General features: G+C 54.1%; 1 protein-coding gene across 2 annotated transcripts in view; it reads right to left on the bottom strand.

Moving 5' to 3' along the window:
* Nucleotides 1–19,382, bottom strand: part of CEP164 (centrosomal protein 164) — a 52,022-nt gene that overhangs the window by 13,072 nt on the left and 19,568 nt on the right. For both annotated transcript variants that reach the window (XM_090027592.1, XM_090027593.1), the window contains 14 exons: nt 18,739–19,167; nt 16,936–17,010; nt 14,807–14,890; nt 11,283–11,368; nt 9,914–9,973; nt 7,863–8,069; nt 5,903–6,034; nt 4,848–5,064; nt 4,224–4,301; nt 3,827–3,958; nt 3,401–3,523; nt 2,648–2,791; nt 2,355–2,438; nt 1,677–1,745 (listed from right to left, as the gene is read on the bottom strand). In XM_090027592.1, coding sequence (XP_089883718.1) covers nt 1,677–1,745; nt 2,355–2,438; nt 2,648–2,791; nt 3,401–3,523; nt 3,827–3,958; nt 4,224–4,301; nt 4,848–5,064; nt 5,903–6,034; nt 7,863–8,069; nt 9,914–9,973; nt 11,283–11,368; nt 14,807–14,890; nt 16,936–17,010; nt 18,739–19,167 — 1,920 coding nt within the window. The remainder of the gene's footprint in view (nt 1–1,676; nt 1,746–2,354; nt 2,439–2,647; nt 2,792–3,400; nt 3,524–3,826; nt 3,959–4,223; nt 4,302–4,847; nt 5,065–5,902; nt 6,035–7,862; nt 8,070–9,913; nt 9,974–11,282; nt 11,369–14,806; nt 14,891–16,935; nt 17,011–18,738; nt 19,168–19,382) is intronic.

Raw genomic sequence — 19,382 nt, 5'->3', positions numbered from 1 at the left:
TCCAAGGCCCATGATGGCTACACTATCACTATGGGACACATGAAAACAGTCACCATTGTACAAAATGGTGCAGTAAAGAGAGAGGTTATACACTATTCCTCATGTCCACTGGGATCGTAGAAGTCAGTAAACTGCAGCAAGGAAGATTGAGGTTAGACATCAGGAACATGTTTTTACCTGGGAGGCTTGTTAAGCACTGAAATCAATTTGAGGGCAGTTGTGAAATCTCTATCACAGAGGTTTCTAGGAGCAGGTTAGATAAGGGTCCAGCAGGAACAATTTAGAAGAGGTGACTTGCCCTGGGAAACAGGCCAGCTGCTTCTTGTCCTTTTCTCTAGTGTCCCACCGAGTCGTGCAGAGTCAGCTGCCTGCAGTACAGCACCTAAAGCAGTCTCCAGTCCCAGTTTCCTGGGAGACGACACACTGAGAGCTGAGATCTCCCTGTTAGGAAGTTTCCCTGGGCTCTCGGTACATTTCCTTTTGTTGAGTTCCATCCCATTAACCCTGCTTACAACTCTCCAGTCTGCTCTCCAGCCTCTTCTCCCTCCCTGCTGCGTCTGCCCTTCTCATGACTACAGGCCACTAGGTACTACCCTGGGAGCCGTTCCACTGCTGCACCAACACTAGATTTCGCATCTCAGCTCTAGACCATGAAGCCTACAATGACTCTGGTGACAGTCCTGTTGCTGTGGCACTGCCACGGCAATGCCACAGAACAGGCAGGACATCCATCTTTGAAAGGGAGAGCCATGGGGACAGCAGAGCCAACTAGGCTCTTGTCTCACCCCTCTGTGGGGACTGCACAGGCTCAGGGAGCCAGCATGCTTCACAGGAACATCCGAGGAGCTCCACACATTGCAGCAGAAGAGGCAGGGACTCATCTCGGTGCTGGAAGCTACTAAGGTCTCCCAGTGCAGGGCCCAGCCAGCAAACTACTAGGAACCATCCCACGGATCCACTGGCAGCTCTGCAGTTAACACAAGAGTCAGAGACAAGAATCTTACTACCCAGGAAGGCACAGTACTAAGGAGTACAGCAGGATGCTTGCTCCTCACATCCAGCAAGGTACAGGAGGAGGTAGAGAAGCGAATCCTGCTAAAGATAAAACCAAGCTCTGTGCACTGCCTTCTCTGTTTGGACTCTGGAGAAACAGGCCCCACCTAGTCGAGCTGCCGGCGGGACTGCTGTCCTCGTGGAGGCAGCAGGAATGATGGGACAGCCGTGTACTAGTTTTGATCCTATGACCCGCAGCACGGGCACACCCTGTTTTCTCTTTTGTTGTCCCCCGTAATTTATTGGTGTTTTTAAGGCGCTGGTCGCCCTACTCAGTGGCGGCCCCATTGAGGTTTTAGGCTTTTAGCTTTTTACGTTTTTAGCCTTTTAGACAACCGCCAACAACATCGAGCGTCGGATGCCAACGAGTTACCCGATCCAGACTGTTTTAATTGATGTCTTCTGGTGCTGGTCGTCCCTTGCCTCAGCAGCAAATGCAACAATGACAACGGCAACGAGCGGGACCCACCCCTTCGGGGGTATTTTAAACATTGGATCCCTCCCCGCGCCCCCGTCCACGTTCACCGCCGGCTGCCATCTGCAGGTGGCCCACAGGGACTGGCAGCCCATGCCACGTGACCATGAGGACATCAAATAGTCCCACAGAGCTCAGGCATACATACATTTCTCTCCTGCTCTAGCAGTTTCTCCTCGTCCAGTAGTTGCTGCCTTTTCTTCCTTATGGCCTCCTCCTGCATACACAAGTGAAGAGCAGATGAGCAAGTCATGAAGCAGAGCCACAAGAGAACATCTCTACATCACTCTGGGCAAGGGAGATGTTGGACCCAAGCACGTGACCGCCCCAAGCCCTGGGCCTTTGGGAACCACTGCCCTACTGCTGCCAGCCTGTCTCTGTTCTCTCCACTCTCACTTTATCCCTTTCCACCATTTCTTTCACTTGTGCTGTTAGCTTAGAACTCACCCAGCTTTTTGGGCAGCCACTTGTCTGCACAGCTGGGCCCCGCATTGGCACTGACAGAGCGCACTGATAACACAAGCCCTTCTGAATGCCCCAATGCTGCATTGTCTTGGGGACCTGGCAGGCATGGAGCCTGCAACTTGCCATTGCTTGTGGGAAGAGGGTCAGCCACATGGAAATACACCCAGACCCTGGCATCTTGCCATCAGATGGCTACAGACTGCAGCACCACTCAGTCCCCTCACTTCCCCTTCTGTGAGCATCCTCACTCACACACAGTTTATTAAAGTAAGAGCCAGCAGGAGCAGGGTATCACTAGCCCTTAGCAACAGAAAGGACGCACAGAATCTGTGGATGTGAAGTGCCCGTGGAGCTGACTCACCTGGCTGTGGAGCTGAGCTGACCTGGCCTTGGCCTCTCGTGCTCGCAGGTCGAGCTCCATTTCCAAGTCCTGGAGTTTTCTCTCCTGGGCAGAAAGAAAACATGTCTGAAGGAGCAGGCTGTCATAAGGGGCACGCTGAGCAAAACCAGCATGAGGGAGAGCAGCAAGCATCTCTGTGCACCCAGGCTACATCCAGCAATGAGCTGGCCAAAGAGCTGTGCAGGCCCTTTGGGGCCCAGGGCACCTGCCTGAGCCAAGACAGGAACCCGGACCGGAGCAGGGCTCGCACTCACCTGCTCCTGGTGGCTGCGCCGCAGGTCACTGAGCTGCTCATCCAGTTCCTTCCGCAAAGCCCGCAGCTCCCCATCGTGGAGCTGCCGGAGACGCTCCGTCTCGCTCTTCAGCGCCCCAAGCCTCTCTGCTCTCTGCTTTCTCTCCTGCCGCCACAACAGCAACCAGTGTAAGGAGCAGAACATGAAGCTTCACAGCAAAACTGCACTCAGATGTGTGTACGTGCACACATGTGCAGCCTACCCCCACACAGTTGGGGGAAACCAACATTTTAACAGGCTGAGACCCAACTCAATCGGCTGGGCAGTGTTGCGATACAAACTGTCCAGGGAACCAGCACTACCGCACTCAAGGCCTGCAGCCTCAGGAGCATGCAGTCTTCCAACAGCCTGGTTTGTGACTGTCATCAGAACCTGCACAGTTATGGACATTCAAGGTCAGGATCCTCACAGATGCATCAGCAACAGACATGCCGTGGTCTTGTGAAGAAACCTGCATGTGAATGTGGTACCCATGCAGGGATGCACCCACAGTCTGGGAGACTATCCAGGCACTCTCCTTAATAATGCTGCCCCTACACTTGTCGTATCAAAGCCCAAGGGGGAAGGTTGGCCCAGCCACTTCCTACGCATCCCATTTCCTACACAGACCCAGGACCTGCTGCAAGACTAAGGGCTCCACTGCCACTGCTCCTGTGGCAACAAACAAATCGCTAAGGGCATCTTCTGGCTCGCCATGGTGCTCTCTGATAGTACCTCCTCCTCGTACTGCTCCTGGATCCTTGCCAGGATCTCCCGGTGCTCTGCTTTCATCCTTTCCAGCTTCCTCTCATGATCTCGCTCCACTTCCTGGCGCTTCTCTTTCATGAGCTCACTGAGCTGCAATGATCACAGAGGCAGCTTGCATTAAAGGCACAGCAAAGCACATTAAAGGCACAGCAAAGCATAATGCATCCCCCCAAACAAGCACATCAACACCCAGACATGTCAAAGCATCCCTTATGTCCTGACACTGGTGCAGCCCTGGCCTGTGCACTGCCTGGCATCAAAAGGGTAAAGTGCCCAGTGTCCAGACAATGGCTTGGAGATGGACAGTCGCAATCCTACAGCACCACTCTCCCCTCTTCCAGATGGGGAGGCTTCCGCCCCGCTCGCAGAACCACAGCCAGAAAGAAGAGTCACCTCTCTCTCATACTCTGTTAGGTGATAAGCTTTTTGCTGGACTTTTTGCTCTGCTCTCTCCAGCGCCTCCCGCAGCTGGGTCTCTTCACTCCTCTGTGTCTCTTCTACTTGCTTCTGCAGGCTGGCAACGACCTGCCACAAGAAGGACTCACAGAGTCATCTCAGCATCTGGCCAGAAGCACCCCACTGCCCTCTCCCAAAAACAGAGGCAGCATGGCAAAGCTCAGTTTGCTCAGTCCCACCTCCCCTCACCTGGAGTAGGTCCAAGTGCTGAGCAAGGTAAGAATCACCTTCAGGAGATGGAAAGAAGGGATGCATGCTTCACCAGCGGCACTCAGAGATGCTGCTAAGTGAAGAATTCCCATGGGTTGTGCTAAGGCCCAGAGGCTAGCCTTACCTTTTGGTGTTCCTCCTCTGCTGCGGCTTTCAGCTGCTGGAGCTCAGCTGCAAACTGCTTCTCTAATCCCTCCACAGCCTGCAGGAACATCAACAACAGGCCTGGCTGAAACCTCGCTAGTCAGGGGAACAGGGTGCGTAACCCCCCTTCTGGATCAATTCCTTATGGAGAACCTTTGGATAAGCGCACGGTACAGGCCATCCGGGACCAAGGCGCTCACAAGGTGACTGGAGTTCTTGGAATTCCAGTCTCCAGAAGCATGGCTCCAATACCCAACAAGGACATACCAAACAGAAAAACATGTCCCTTGAAAGGAGGGAGACTGCAATCACAACGCAGTGTCATGGGTGCCATTTGGTGGGACACCATTAGATGCTTCTTTTCCCTGTGCATGGCAGTATCTGCATTTACAAGACACTTTGCCTTAGACTGTACTGCCCCTTCCCTCCCCCACACCTGCCGTCCTCAAAGAGGCAATACAAGCAGAGCGGGGTGTTTTGCAGAATCACTTACTACCCTTCGGTAGGGTGGGCGGCACAATCTCCTGGGCTAGGTGCTACCAGACAGGCCATGCTGGCACAGCAGAGAGTACATGTGACTGCTCAGCAGAACCATGAGTCTCACCTCTTTTCTTTCTCCTTCTAATCTCTCCTTTATCTCATTCAGGACTCGCTCCTTTTCTTGCTCGAGCCCCATCCTCTCTCTCTGCTGAGCCTCCTCCATTTCCAGCTTTATCTTCTCCAAAGCATGTTTCTTTGTCTCCTCTGCACTCTCTCTCTCTGACTTCTGCAGGGATTCATACTCCTCCCTCAGCTTCTGTAACGCAGCTTCTTGCTCTGCCCTAGTGGGTTGTTGCAAGGGGTGCAAAGAAACACACACACGAGATATTCATACTAAAATGTAGTACTGGGTTTACCAACCTGCCTTGCAGCAGCAACTGCCACAAGGAGTTCATAGCCCTGAAGGAGTGAAGAGCAAAAGCACAGCCAGGTTCACAAACAAGAATCCCTCAAGCTTTACCTAGAATTTATATTTTGGAAGTGGATGACCAAACAGTCAGGCAAAGAACAAAGGCGCTATTAGTGCATCTAGAGGCCGCCTGTCTTTCTTTTCTGTTATATGTAGACATGAAAACAATGCCTTATCTGTTTTCTCCAGCTCTCCTCATAAGCCCTTGAAACCCTCCTAAGCTAGGAGAAGATGCCTACTCAGCCTAACCCACTCAGTCTTCCTATTCTGAGTAGACAATGGACAGTGGAGAATGCTCTCTCATTCACAGCCCTAAGGACTGGGCCTAGTTTAAGAGGAATGAGACAATGCCAAGACTCTTCTCTGTAGGATGCTGCTCTGTCTTGCTTCCAAAGGCATCAACCTCTTCAGCTTGAAAAGGGCCCAGCAGACCCCAGTGCGACTTGTCAGTTTTGCCTTCCATGAACAGATGTTTCCCTGAATCTACTGTGATCATTGGCACTGACATGAGGGGAGCCCTGCAAACACGGGACCAAGTCACCTCACTGGCTAAGGCGTCGCCTACAGCACCCGCACACGAGGTGTAGCACTTGCCAGTGCTCTTCGTGGACAGGGTCTCTTCCCCCACTTCCCCTCCTGTCTTCCCCCGCGGCTGTGGAGTTCTGATTTGTGGGGCGTGCGGTTTCCATGACGTGGAGTGAATTCCCCACCTGATTTTCTCCTTCTCTGCCTCCGTCTCTGCGCTGATCTGGGCTCGAAGCTTAGAGAGCTTCTTGCTCTCTTCCTCTCGCAGCCTCAGCTCCTCCTCCTCAGTGGCCTTTGCTAGCTCTTCTTTTAGAGACCTGAGAGATGAGCACCACATAAAAAGATCAGATGCTGTAATAACTTCCCCACAACTTCCCAAGGCCCACGGATCCAGGGCTGGTTCCCAGTGGCATCACCCGCCTGGCCAAAGCTCACCTGGGGTCCCAGGCCCAGTTCTTTCCCAGACCCCATTTCTTTCTTGCCCAGCGAGAAGCTCCTTGGCTTGCTCCCTATGTGGTTGTCAAGCCCATAGACTGATGGGCTCTCACACTTACCAGGGCATATTCCCTACTTCTAAAAGCCTAAATCTGAGGCCCCTACATGAAGCTTAAAAGTAGCAGAGTTCAGCAAACAGTGCTCCTGCGGCAACCCCACATTCTCTACTGCTTCGATCTCCAATCTTATTGCCATTTAGCCAAGGATTTGAAAGGTTACCGAATAGTAAGGCCCTGAACGCAGAAGGGAGTGCTGTAACCAGGTTTGTGGCCCCAGAGACAGGTTCAGAGCCATGCTGAGACCCACACCTGTATCAGATCAGAGCTCCTCCTAGACAGAAAGGCTCCCTGATCTGCCATGGAAACGGTGCTTTACCCAGGCACAGAGGTAGCGCGGCCCCAAGCACCTTTAAGTCCCCATGGACTTATAGTTTCTAGGGTCACAAGGGACCTGAGTAGATCATCTAGTCCGACCCTCTGCCATGGCAGGAAAGAGTACTGGGGTCAAACGACCCCAGCAAGGTGTTCATCTAATCTCCTCTTAAAGACCCCCAGGGTAGGAGCCAGCACCACTTCTCTTGGAAGTTGCTTCCAGACCCTAGCCACCCTGACGGTGAAGTCGCACCTCCTGATATCTAACCTAAACCTCCCCTCTGCCAGCTTGTGACCGCTATTCCTGGTCACTCCTGGCGGTGCTCGGGGGAACAGGGACTCCTCCAGTGCCTACTGATCCCCCCTGACTAGTTTGTAACAGGCCACTAGATCCCCCCTCAGCCTTCTCTTGTGGAGGCTGAACAGGTTCAGGTCCCGTAGCCTCTCCTCATAGGGCCTGCCCTGCTGCCCCTGATCGTGCGAGTGGCCTCCTCTGGACCCTCTCCACGCTGTCCACATCCCTCCTGAAGTGTGGCGCCCAGACCTGGACCCAGTGCTCCAGCTGCGGCCTGACCAGTGCCGCATAGAGGGGAAGGATCACCTCCCTGGACCTGCTCGAGATGCATCTGTGGATGCACGACAAGGTACGGTTGGCCTTCCTGACTGCTTCCCCACACTGTCGGCCCACGTTCATCTTGGAGTCAATGATGACCCCCAGATCCTTTTCCACCTCCGTGCTGACAAGAGGGGAGTTCCCCAACCTGTAGGTATGGTGCCGGTTGTTCCTCCCCAGGTGCATCACCTTGCACTTGTCTGTGTTGAAACCCATCCTATTCTCATCCACCCACCCTTGTAACCTGTCTAGGTCCAATTGCAGCCTATTCCTTCCCTCTAGCATGCCCACATCCTCCCACATCTTAGTGTCATCAGCAAATTTGAACAGGGTGCTTTTTACCCCCTCGTCCAAGTCACTGATAAAGATATTGAACAGTGCGGGCCCAAGGACTGAGCCCTGGGGGACCCCAACTTCAAGAGGTGCAGGCTGCCACGCGCAGGACAGAGCCTGTACATGCAGCAGGAGAAACCATCCTTCCACCCTCTGCCTCCCCAGCCCAAGACACTGGTGGGGTGGCACCCATCCCATCTGCCCGCGGTTACATGCGTATGCTGGCAGCTACTCCAGAACTTGGGGATGGCAGAGCGTGGTACAACCCAAGTTCCCAGCCTCCAGCAATGAATCACAGTGGTGCGCGGGGGCTGGAGCACAAGAGGAAATCACCTGAGGGATTTCTCTTTCTGCTGACGAAGCTCCTGAGCTTCTTCCTCCTCCTTTTGCCTCAGCTCTTCCCGGAGTTGCTGAACTTCCTCCCTCTTTGCTTGCAGAAGATGAGTGTCCTCCTCCCCCAGCTCCTTGGCAGGTCCCTCCAGGGGCTTCTCCGCAGGCTGGTGCGAGGACACAGCTTGCTGGGTCCCCTCCTCCAGTTGCCTAGCATAGACAGTGAGCCCTTCAGAGCCGGTTACAGCTAAATTGCACAATATGACAAGAGCCACAACACCCCAATTCTCAGCAAGACCTGCCCCCACGGGCCTGAAAGCCACTTGTGGACACTGGCGATGCACACCTTACCACACCCCTGTGAGACAGGGAAAGGACAGGCAGAAAGTGCTGTTCCCACCCCTTGGTCTGCAGGACAGCCCCCTGCTCTTTCACCAAGGGACAGCTTACCACAGTTTATCTGCCACTGCCTATAGGGGAAGAGCATGCACACAGACAGTTACCTCAGAGGCAGCTGGCACACAGTAAAGCTCTGCCCCTTTCTACCCTACCATAAAGTACAGTTTTTAAAGCTGCTGCTTCTGACAAGAGGCAGCGCAGCCATGAAGCTCATGGAAAAATGTGCTTTGGTCTGGGCACAAAATGATATCCCACTCTATCAGTGGCCATGTCAAAGACACAAGGACTTGGCAGGCTCACTCAGAAAAGGCAGATGGGCCTCAGCCTTGCTGGGACCTGGGAGCTCAGAGGTGCCAGTCACACCGGCTGAGTATCAAAAACCCAAAGCAGCCACTGGAAGTGCAAGTGCACCGGAGCAAAGCAGGCACTCGAGACTCCGGAGGACTCACGTGTGTTCCTAACACACCTGCAGTTCACAGCTCATGCTAATGCCCACAGCAGAAGTGGCATCTACCCGCCAAAGCCTAAAAGCTCCTTCTTTCCATTTCATTAATCCATTTTCCTCCTCTGGCCACCATTTGTTTGAAAAACCATGTGTACACATCCATAACACAACTTTTCCAAGGACAAGGCGGTGGCGGCCACCACAGCGCGAACATCCCCGCCTTGCCCTTCCAGGCACCATGGATTCACTCACTTGCCTTTGCCCCATGAACTACTAGGCCAGTTTTGCCCAATTGCATCCACTGGGCTCTTGCTCAGTACGGGCAGGGAAGCTGATGGGACCATTTACAGTGGGATGCTTCACGTACTGCAGAGTAGATGGCTGCAAAGACCCATTTATTCCCTGATAAACCTCTGGATGTTCCTGGGCTGTGACCTCACCAGCTCAAATGAGCCATGAATTAGCCACTAAATGTATTTCTCCCTGATGGCTCCGGGTTTAGCCACATAGCCCATAACTAGAGGGGTGCAACTGGCCTTGTCAGACACATGCAGTACCCAAGGGGCTCTTCTCCAAGCTGGAAGTGAGCAGATCTTGCCTGGAAATGAACCTAAGGGTCTCCTTCCTCTCAGTAACAAGACCAGGAGGCTTGTTTCCATACCAGGGAGGGGCTGAGCTGAAAGAGAGGAAGAGAAACTACTCCTCTGGCTCCCCATGCAGTTAGAGATGTACTGGGTTACTGGTCAGCTCACAGCTCAAGGGGAATTAAATGAAGCCCTTATGCCCTGTGAGAGACGAGAGGGTCCTCTGGACTGATGGGGCAATGCTTCCACTTGCTCCAGGGTGTAAACCTCTTCCTGTTTGGGATCCTCTAAACCTATGGATTTTTCTTCTGCCTTTTTGTGAGTGCTGAAGGGGCCCAAATCCCTCTCACTTGGCAGCAGTGGAAAGGGAACAGAAGAGTGGGTTAGTGAAAAAGGCATTTAGAGGAGGGTGGAGGCCAGATGCAGTGTTAGCACTTGGGGCAGCGCTGTTGCATACTTGCCAACAGCACCTGCTGGGCCGCAGGGTGAAACGATGGCTCCCTTACATCTGCAGCAGCAAAGGATCTGTGGATGGTTGGGGGCTAAGCTGGCACCTATCAATCTCCCTCTCCTCCAAGTCCTTGGAGAAATTCCCTGGGATGAACCAGCCCATTAGGCATACTCACACTGCATCCAAGTCACAGCTGGAAATGTTGGCAGGCACATCCACATTGCTACTCCCACATCTTAGAGGCAGAAAGGAGAGAGACTAAGCAAGTATAAAGCAGCTTCATTAGCTGAGAGAAAGAGGGAGGAATTTATAGAAGCAGACAGAGCTCAAGGAAGCAGGCCTAAAATGATCAGGAGTCACCTTCCATGCTGGGAATGCATGTCCAGGAAGTTTTCCCATGGGCAACACCTCCCAGCACAAGCTCCCAGGTGCCTGCAGCAGGTCACTGAGGACTGCCCCAGCTAGCTCAGGTTCTCTGCAAGGTCCCTTGGAACAGGGCCGTTGGCAGCACCAGGGCATGGTCCCCGGTGCCTGTTTGCCCGGCAACCCAGAAGACCATGCAGTTTCACAGGGAGAGCAAGATCTCAACACATCCTCTGCAAACAAACCCTACTCTGGCTCCCCGCAGAACCTCAGGGGCAGACTGAGTTGCTTGGTTCACATGCCTGCAACACAAATCACCAAAAAAACCCTCCCACCACTACCACTTTCTAGCCCTTGCAGCAACCAAGTGTCTGGAAGCTGGGCCTCTCTGGTGATAACCAGCATCACTCTCTGGAATTAAATCTCCAGGAGACAAAACAATCTAATCCAACATGTGTTCACATTCTGACTTGCTTTGGGGTGGTACCTGCAGGGAAGGACACGGAGTTGAACCCACTTATGTCAGGACGGGGTTCACTCAATGCCAGCAACAGAGAAGCCAGGCTTTCCCTGGACACCCGGAAGCCAGGGACAAGCTACCAGTGCAAGATCAATATCCCAACAGGCCCTGTGCCCAGGGAATGGGGTGGGGCCATGATGGATCGATCATACAGTCATCTCCAGTGGTCGAGTCTCCCACAGTTAAATGCCAACAGGAGATGTGAAACAATCCAGAATGCACTGGTAGGACAGCCAAAACACTGGCTGATCTTAGCCCGGTCAGCAATACAGAGGAGAAAAATAACCTTCCTAGCCTTTGAGAAGAGTCAGATCGCCTGGAGGGAAACAAGGAGCCAACTGCGCGTCTGGTGGAGCTTACAGGGACATGAAAGGTAAGCAGTTTGCTCGCTTCCCCAGCCAGAGGCCTGAAGCAAGGCTGAAACCTGCTGATACAGCAGGGGAGGGGGAGGGAGGCATGGGGGAAGAGAAGAGAGAAAAGTGAAAGATGGAAAAGCCTGCAAGGGGCTGCAGAAACTTCAAGGTGTTTTATAAAGGGGATTCCTGCAGGGGTTGCAAAGACCAGACCATAACAGCCTTAGGGGATGGCTGGTCAGGAAAGCAGCCTGGACCCAGAGGGTCCTATGCACCCTTTGTGGCTCTGCACCATCTCTGTGCCATACCTCGCAGCGCTCTGGGCCCTTTTGCTTTGCTCTTCCTCTATGCCGGCTTGGCTCCAGTCCTTCTCCTCTTCTCCCAGTTCCTGGGCCTGCAAGTAAAAGCAGAGTGGAGTTGGCCAACTCTTGTGCAGTCAACGCTTGTCTCGAGAATGCACAACGGCTTTGAAGAAGAGCTGCTGGAGACCTGCACCAGGCTGTTCCCATCACTGAGCACTTTCCCATGTGCCAAACCAGCTAGCTCCAGAGAACCGTCCAGGCAGTCCTCCAGACCACAGTGCTCTGTGCTTCTCCGCTGCATGCCGAAGACCTAAGAGAACATGCAAACCCTACTCACCAGGCCTGCGACACCAACAGACACATTCCCCATTTCTGTTGGCGTTTCGAAAGTCAGGCCCTGTCAAAGCATCACTGGTCAGACCCCCCCCAAAATCACTGGTTGCTTTGGAACATTTAGGCTTAAATTTCTCTTCCTGTTCCAGACAAAGGGAAGTAGACATAGAAGTGGAATGCTAGGCCCAAGCCACAGTGAGCTCACATGGAGCTGGGAACAGCCCCCACCTCATGCTTCAGCCCTGTCCAAATCCTGGCTCCTCTCCAGTATGGGGTCAAAACAGGATGGTCCTGATATAGGAATAAGGAGGGCTCATGCCTGATTGCCTGGAGACCAGCTTCCCCCAGCGCTGGGCAGAAAGAAAGGCTCCCTCCATCTGGCTATGCACTGGGGGCCACTTGTGCTGCCTTCTTAGTGAAGTGGCCATGCCCCTGCTTTTCTCTCCTGCCCAGAGATGCTGCCCCCAACAGTGCAGATGCTCTGGCAGAGGAAGGATGAAACCACGAGCCTGTAAAACCCGCTGGGAATAAAGGAGTAGAGACACAGACAGTGGAGCCTTGGGTAACTGCATAGGACAAGACTAGGCCATCAGAAACACCCCCACCGCCCTGACTTAGCCAGGGAAGGGAAGCCCCAGACCTCCCTGGTGGCAGTGCCCCTTCAGGAGGGAAAGCGTTAACCATGCCTCTTTCCAGTGAGGATCCAGGCACTGGTGTAGGTGCCGCGGGGGCGGGGATGGCGTGCTTACTGGGGGTGGAGTGCTGAGAGCTCAGGCATGACTTTGCCATATGGAAGTGCACCACAGGGCAGAGCCAAAATAAAAACGAAATTAAAAATAGCAGTGATTTATGCAAATTTCTAGCGGAGCAAACAGCAGAAGGATTCCCGGCTAGTGCTGTCACTTCCCATCATGTCAGCGTGCCGGCTCCCTTCCTCCTGCCCCAGCACAAAGAGCCGCAGCTCCCGAGCACCGGGGAGACCAGCAAACCTCTTCTCCCTCGCCCTGGGCTCCATTACTGCCACCTCGACAAGAAACCATGGGGAAGGAGCCTGTACTGGGCCCTGCTGGCCCTGGCCCCGTGCTGTGGGCTGCTACCTGGCTGTCCCTCAGGACTCAGATCTGTTGTGAAACAGGGAGGTCAGCCCATCTTGCAGGGAATCAGGCCCCATCCCAGGGGAGGGCTGGCTACTAGACAGAGCAGGGGACTGGGCTCTGAGGCCTGGCTTCCAGTGTGGCCCTGCCAAGCTGTCTGCCCCCACAGCTCTATAAGCGGGCAGCACCTGCCCATACAGCTGCAGGTGAAGGTGCCGAGGACAGTTCTTGGCTTGGCTTTCCGTCTCCTGGTTGTCAGGGGTGCTCAAAGTCCACACTGAGACAGAAGCAGCCATTGCGGGAAGATTGGAGTGGGGAGAGGCTAGCACAGGTAAGGCTGCCATGGCTCCAAATCTGGCTTTCTTTTAAGTTAAATAAAACAGTAATGCCCTGAAGGGGAGACTTCACCTCTTCTCCAGCTTTACCATCCAGCCCTCAGACCAGGAAAAATACTGCTTGCATCCTATGTGAAACCTGTATCAAAGGCTCTCAAAACCCTTGGTGAGGGGTGCAGCGCTCTGCCCTTCTTCATAGCCAACACTCTCCCTGCTGCGAAATGAGGCTGTGAGGGGAGAAGGCAGCAACCCACACATCCATACCTGTCCCCAGCAGAGGAGCTGGGAGTGAAGCCCAGTCCCTCATTACAGGCAACAGACAAATCTGGGGCTAAGCTGCCACACAGCCTGACAAAACAGACAGGCTGCAGAACCACATCCTGGCACTGGCCGTTCGGCTGCCACACTGGCCATTTCAAATCCACGCTTTGCCAAAGGACGCAGAGGCAGAGCAAGCCAAGTCTGCAGACAAACAGTTCAACAAACCCTGCCAGTGCCAGGCAAAAACCTCCTGTCTCTCTACACAAAGGAGCAGCTGCAGTTCTGCAGGGGGCACCGCTCAAATCCACCTCTCTGTGTTCGAGACCAGGCTGCCATAAACTCAAAGCCTGTCTGCTCCAGTGAGGAATCTGTCTGCACGAGCCTGCGTGGCAGCAAAGGGGAGAGGGGGTGGCGGGGATGCAGACGGGGACGCAGCAGGCACGTGCTCTGTTTGCCTTTCGCATCTCATCATCCTCATTCTCAAACACAAGAGGACAGGTGTGTACTCCAAAGCCAGCAGAGCACCCTGGATGGCTCTTCTCTGCTGGACAGGTGGCAGGTTTGTCACTCGGGGTCTCTTCCAGAACAGCTGATTGATTCACTTACAATCAGATCAAGGCTGAGTGAGCCCCAGCTGGAGCCTGACCTGCTAGCTACCGACGCGCTGCAGAGCTCATGTGCTGCAAGAGAGGTGGCAGGGGAGGCGGAAGTGATACGTGGCGGGCGCACTGGGCTGCCAAGGCGAGTACAAAAACCCAAGATGCATCCAAATCCCCTGCAGCCCAACACAGCCCTACTGCAGTCACGCTCGCTGCTGAACGGGCATGGCTGACACTCTTTCTGCTCCGTATAGACTCTGAGAGCGGCTCTCAGCTCTCAGGGAAAATTTGGCAACCTACTAAAAACAAAGCCCAAGTCCCGTTACTGAAAATGGTCAAGGCAAAATACCCCCACTTCTCTCTCCCCCCATCCTTTTTTTTTTTCCTTCTCTCAGCATGAGGGATTTGTTTTCCCTGCCACCATTTCCTGTCATCCAAATCCCACCCATCTGCTTCTGGGGAGGAAAGAGACATACACACGCACAAATGAGCAACCTGGCAGAAAGTCCGCCTCACCACCACAGCCCCAGAGAAAGCCAATTCTTTGTACATGCCAGGGAGCCAAGGGCCAGGGGCATGCACATGCCTGGATACAAGCCTCGTAAGCCATCAGCCCCAGGCACCACCGCTAACCAGATGCCTGGGAGAGGCACACACTGCAGCTTATTCTGCTGCTCAGTGGCCTGCGCTTCTGGACAGGCCGCTGTACTCGTGCCAACCAAATGTCTCATCCCAGCTCTGCAACAAACTCATTGTACGGCCTTGGGCAAGTCACTGAACCCTCTGCAGAAGCTTCATTTCAGAAGCACAGGGCACACAGCCTTGTCTGTGGTTGAGCAGCTAACAATGCAGCTTTCTCCCCCAGCTGCTGCTCAGCACCCAAGGTCAAGCATACTGCCACCACTCACCTCCAGCTCAGAGCCATCCCGGACAGGAGATAGAGCGTCTACATCCAGCACCTGCTCGGAGAGCCGACTTTGGAAGCCAAAATCCTAAAGAGAACAAAGAACGAGAGGGTCAGTTCCTGGGGGGTCCACAGGGGCCTGCACTTCCTTCCAGCCCATCTGAGCATCCAGGGCCGAGTCGCTTGTACCAGCATAGAGAAGAACTGCCCAGAGAAAGATGGTTACATCAGGATTCAACAAAACATGCCTGAGAGGTGTGCCACTAAGACAAAAATAGTAGGCAGGCAGCCCCTGCACTACAACTGCTTGCAACACCAATGCCGAGGCATGGCCTGGGATACCCGCTTCCCAGGCTGGAAGAGTCCAGGACAGGGCAGAGTTCATGCAGCAGAAGCGGAGAGCAGGGAAAGATGGTGCAAAAGACATTCACCAGCTCACAGTTCTCCTGCCAACTGACCTGCTGGAAACAGATTTTTTGGAGGCTCCAAGCTGGATAAGCCACGGGCCAGAGATTGAGAACTGTAAGCCCCTAAATGAGTAAGCCCACACGCCCAGGCTGGCGGGCTGAAACACCACAGTCAGAGGACTTCACAGGACTGCTTCCAGCCCGCCTGCTGTTTCATGCTGGTACGTGCCTGCCCCCACCCTGCAGGCCCAGTGGGCAGACACACCGTGGGCCCCACAGAAGATCTTCCCCCAGCTCCTTGCATTTCAAACTTTGATACTGCAAGGGCACTTCCTAAAATTCAGCCTGTGCAAGCTGCCCACAGGGCTGTGGCTCTCTGAGATGTCCTCCCTGCCAGCCCAGGCCTGCGCAGAGCACATGCGCACAGTAGCAGACCCACGGAAAGATGCTGCTGGGAGCCGTAGCACTTGCCAACACATGGGCTGCTGCTAACACTGACAAATAATGTCATTCCCAGCAATGCTCTGGCCACACCGCCTGCGCTCCTCCTGGCAGATGGCAATGGCAGCTTCCTGCAGAGATGAAAAGATGCTGATGGGCCTTTTCCTCCCTATCTCATGGCTACCCTTCTGGAGGCCCCCCCCCCCCCCCCTTGTGGAGCAGCCAGGTTCCCCACTCCCCTTCAGCAGGTGGGAAGGCACTTCTCTCTGAGTTTTTACACTGCTTGTCACTGCCTTTTTCTTGCCATTCTCTAATTTGGGCCAGGAGCTTCAGCTGAGCAAGCTGACTTCATGCATTTGCTGCCCCTCCACACTCCACCCAATACACAGCCCACAGACAGCAACATGAGGGTGAGCACAGTGCTGGAAGGGGCCCCACGGGTCTTTGTGTCCACTGGCCACCGTTAACTGAAGGAATGCCCCAAACTGCCACTTCAATCCCTCCCCCACATATACAAGGCACAAAACCCACAACCCTGAGAACACCCCAGCACATGCCAGAGGCAACAGCAAGAAAAAGGCTAGCATTGCCAGGGCAATCACAGGGAAGCAGCTGATTAAACCTGTGCCCTGAAGATCCCAAAAGAAGGACTGTGCCCCACACTGCAGAGGATAAGATACTTGCCCCTTTTATATCACCTCCAGCTCCCCTGTGGACAAACCTCCCCTGACCATGACTGTACCCCATGCCTCCTCCACAAGACTCTGCAATACCCCGACTTTGTCTGTTCCCCTTGTCTGTATGCCTGCCTTATATCATCCCATAGCCCAACCTTCCAGACACACCAGTCTCGCCCGCATTCCAGGCCTCAGCAGGTAACCAGCACCAAAACACCTGCTCAAGCTACTCAACCCCAAGCTGTGTCTGGCTTATGCATGGGGGAGGTCTGGCAGCTTGGGAATCGGAGCTGGGGTTATGCCTCGCTCTGCCACCTACTCACCACAGGACATCGGCCCAAATTTAATCACTCTGGAGGTCCAGCTCGCTCTGTCTTTAAAGCACCAGAGGCTGAGACTCGTCTGACCTGCTCAGAAATGTTTCAAGATGCTTAGGAGCCAGGCAAGCATGCTGCAAAATGTCACATGGGGCTGAGGCAAAACAGCCAGGGGACCATGCAGTAGCTTGGATGGCAGGGCTGCAGGATGCAGGAGATGACAGCTATGCAACTGGCCTAGTGCCCCCAGAAGAACAAAGCCCACACCCCAGGAACCGGTCCCTGACTCACCATAACCTGCAGCAGCTGGCGATCCACATGGTTAGCAAGGGGTGCATCCTTCCCACGCTCACTGGCCTCAGAGTCCTTTAAAAACCCAGAAGGGAAGAAGTTACAGCATGCACCTGCTGCCCTCCCTGTTCTGCGGGCATGCCCAACATGCAGGAGGACAACGGCTGAAACTTGGGAAGTCAAGCCAACTGCTATGCACGAGGGAGGAAGACAGCAGCCACCCCCAAGTCTCTGGGGCATCCAGGGAAGACCTTTCCAAGGGGGCAAGCCACAGACTTGCCTAAAGCACCATGTGATGCAGAGAAAGGACTTTTGGAAAATGGAGGGCTAGGAAAGGGCAGGGAAGGCTCTTCACATGAGCTGCCAAACACATGGGCTTCCCAAGGAAAGGCCTTCCTGACCGCCCATGCTCCTGCAGAGCCTCTGACAACCCCATATACTCCTCACTCCAACCACTGTTCCCTGCCTGTCTCTAGCTTGCCACTCAGCTCCCAGACTCATGTTCCTCTATCCATTTTCCCATCCAGATAGTGCACTACCTCCTATGACTGGCAATCAGCCCTCATTAGCAATGCCTGTGCAACCCCTACTCCTAGACACAGGTGGGCCTGATCAGGATGATGCTCAGAACAACACAGCACTACAGCACTGAGAAGGGCTGCTGTGCTGCTCCAAAGACTATGGTCAATAACAAATATGGCTGCTAACAGGAGCGGCCCCACTGGTCCCAATCCCCAGCACTAGTGCCTGCTTAACTCTGGGCCCCTGAGCAGTCTCACTGGCTTCAGCAGGTCTGCTCCCACGAGCGACGCTGGACATGCACGCGAGGCCTTGGAACCACAGAGCCGTAGGGCTGGAAGGGACCTTAGCATCTCAGGGCCTTATCCTGAGAAACACCGTCTAGGTTCTGCGTCGTAACTTCCAAAGGCCTTGTACAGAGAAGGTGCCCTACAAATGCTCCATAACAGCCAGCAGGAAGAGACAGCCCCAGACTGTGGCGAATCACGTCACCACGGCTCTAATGCCTTTGGACGCCTGCGTGTGCCTGGCACGCCCAACTCCTGTGTGTGTCCCCTGATTCAGCTCAGGTGCTCGAACTGCCTTGCTGGGTCAGCACAGGCTTTGCTCTCACCAGGGACCACACTAGAAGGCACCTTTTGCTCCCCAGCCAGTCAGTTTTTGGGTCTCTCTTTAAAAGGGTGGGGAAGGTAACTTGCTACCAGGAGGCACTGTAGACAACCCACAGCTCTGGAAGCAACCTCAGTAGTTCGGTCCTCTCCCCTATTCCTACAGCACCTCCCCCTTCAGAGCTGTGACACCACAACTGGCAGGACTTTTACACCTTTGCCCCCTCCCCCTGCACAAGCTGAGAGACAGAACACAGAAGGGGAGTGACGAAGAACCACTGACAGCTGGGCTTGGTGTGAACTTCGCTGTAAAACCTGCTTACTCAGTGTAGGAGGCAGCACTGAAAGATTCAAAAGCAGTGTCCCGGTGCCGTGTTTCTGCCTGTCAGGCACTTTGAACAGCACTTTGCATGCATATCAAAGTAGGGTTCCCTAGCTCAAGGCTGGGATTTTGTAGAGAACTGCAATCCCCTCCAAGAAACGCATCAGCGCCTAGGAAAGTGCTTACACACACACGCTTTGCTCCAAGCCACCTGCCTACATCCCACCAAAGGCAACAGGATGTAAGCACGTGCTGAAAGTGCCTTCCTACACCTGGGTCTCGGAAAGCTGGGGAGAGGGCAGGACAAGCCAGACCTCTCGCCCAAAGCCCTGCCCAAGCAGGCCAATTCCTTACTTCTCCAGCCTCCAGCTTGCTGTCTGTTTGCAAATCAGCTGCTTCTTCCCTTGTTTCACTTGCAACCTTCCCATCAATGGACACAGTGTCAACAGTGACCGCCAGGCTTGCTGGCTGATGTGCCTCAGCAGCTCCCACATCTGGAGATGCAGCACTGGACGGCCCACGACTGCTAGGTGCGTCTGTCCCGGCTGTCGTCTTCTCCCCCAGAGTGCCTGGCTGCTCCTGAGCTGCTGAGATTTCACCTTCTACCTTAGCATCCTCCTTTTCCATTAGCTCAGTCCCAGGGGGTTTCCCATCACACTCCTCTTTGTTTAGGCCAGACAGGCTGCTGTCAGCATCTCTGTAGAGTAGTTTATCTGGAGTCGGAGGGCACGCACCAGCAGAGGACTCCTCTCCTTCAGCATGTCTTGCTTGTAAAGATTCCTTCTAGGCAGCAAGTTAAAGACAATTACAGCTGCACGCTGTGAATGCTCTCCCCCAGCTAGGGGAAGATTTTTATTGCCAAAGCGGGGCTACATATTCCTACAGGAAGAAGGATGGCAAAGCTCAGGGTACTTCAGTGAGGTTGCTTTTAATTTATTCCCTTTTTGGGAAAAAGGGGCCTCATTGTGCTGAATGCATTTTATCTCCCAGGGCACTCA

This window comes from Crocodylus siamensis, chromosome 14 (assembly GCF_052110815.1).
Source record: "Crocodylus siamensis isolate JL-2025a chromosome 14, ASM5211081v1, whole genome shotgun sequence".
Classification (NCBI taxonomy): domain Eukaryota; kingdom Metazoa; phylum Chordata; order Crocodylia; family Crocodylidae; genus Crocodylus; species Crocodylus siamensis.
This window is presented reverse-complemented; position numbering and strand designations above follow the sequence as displayed.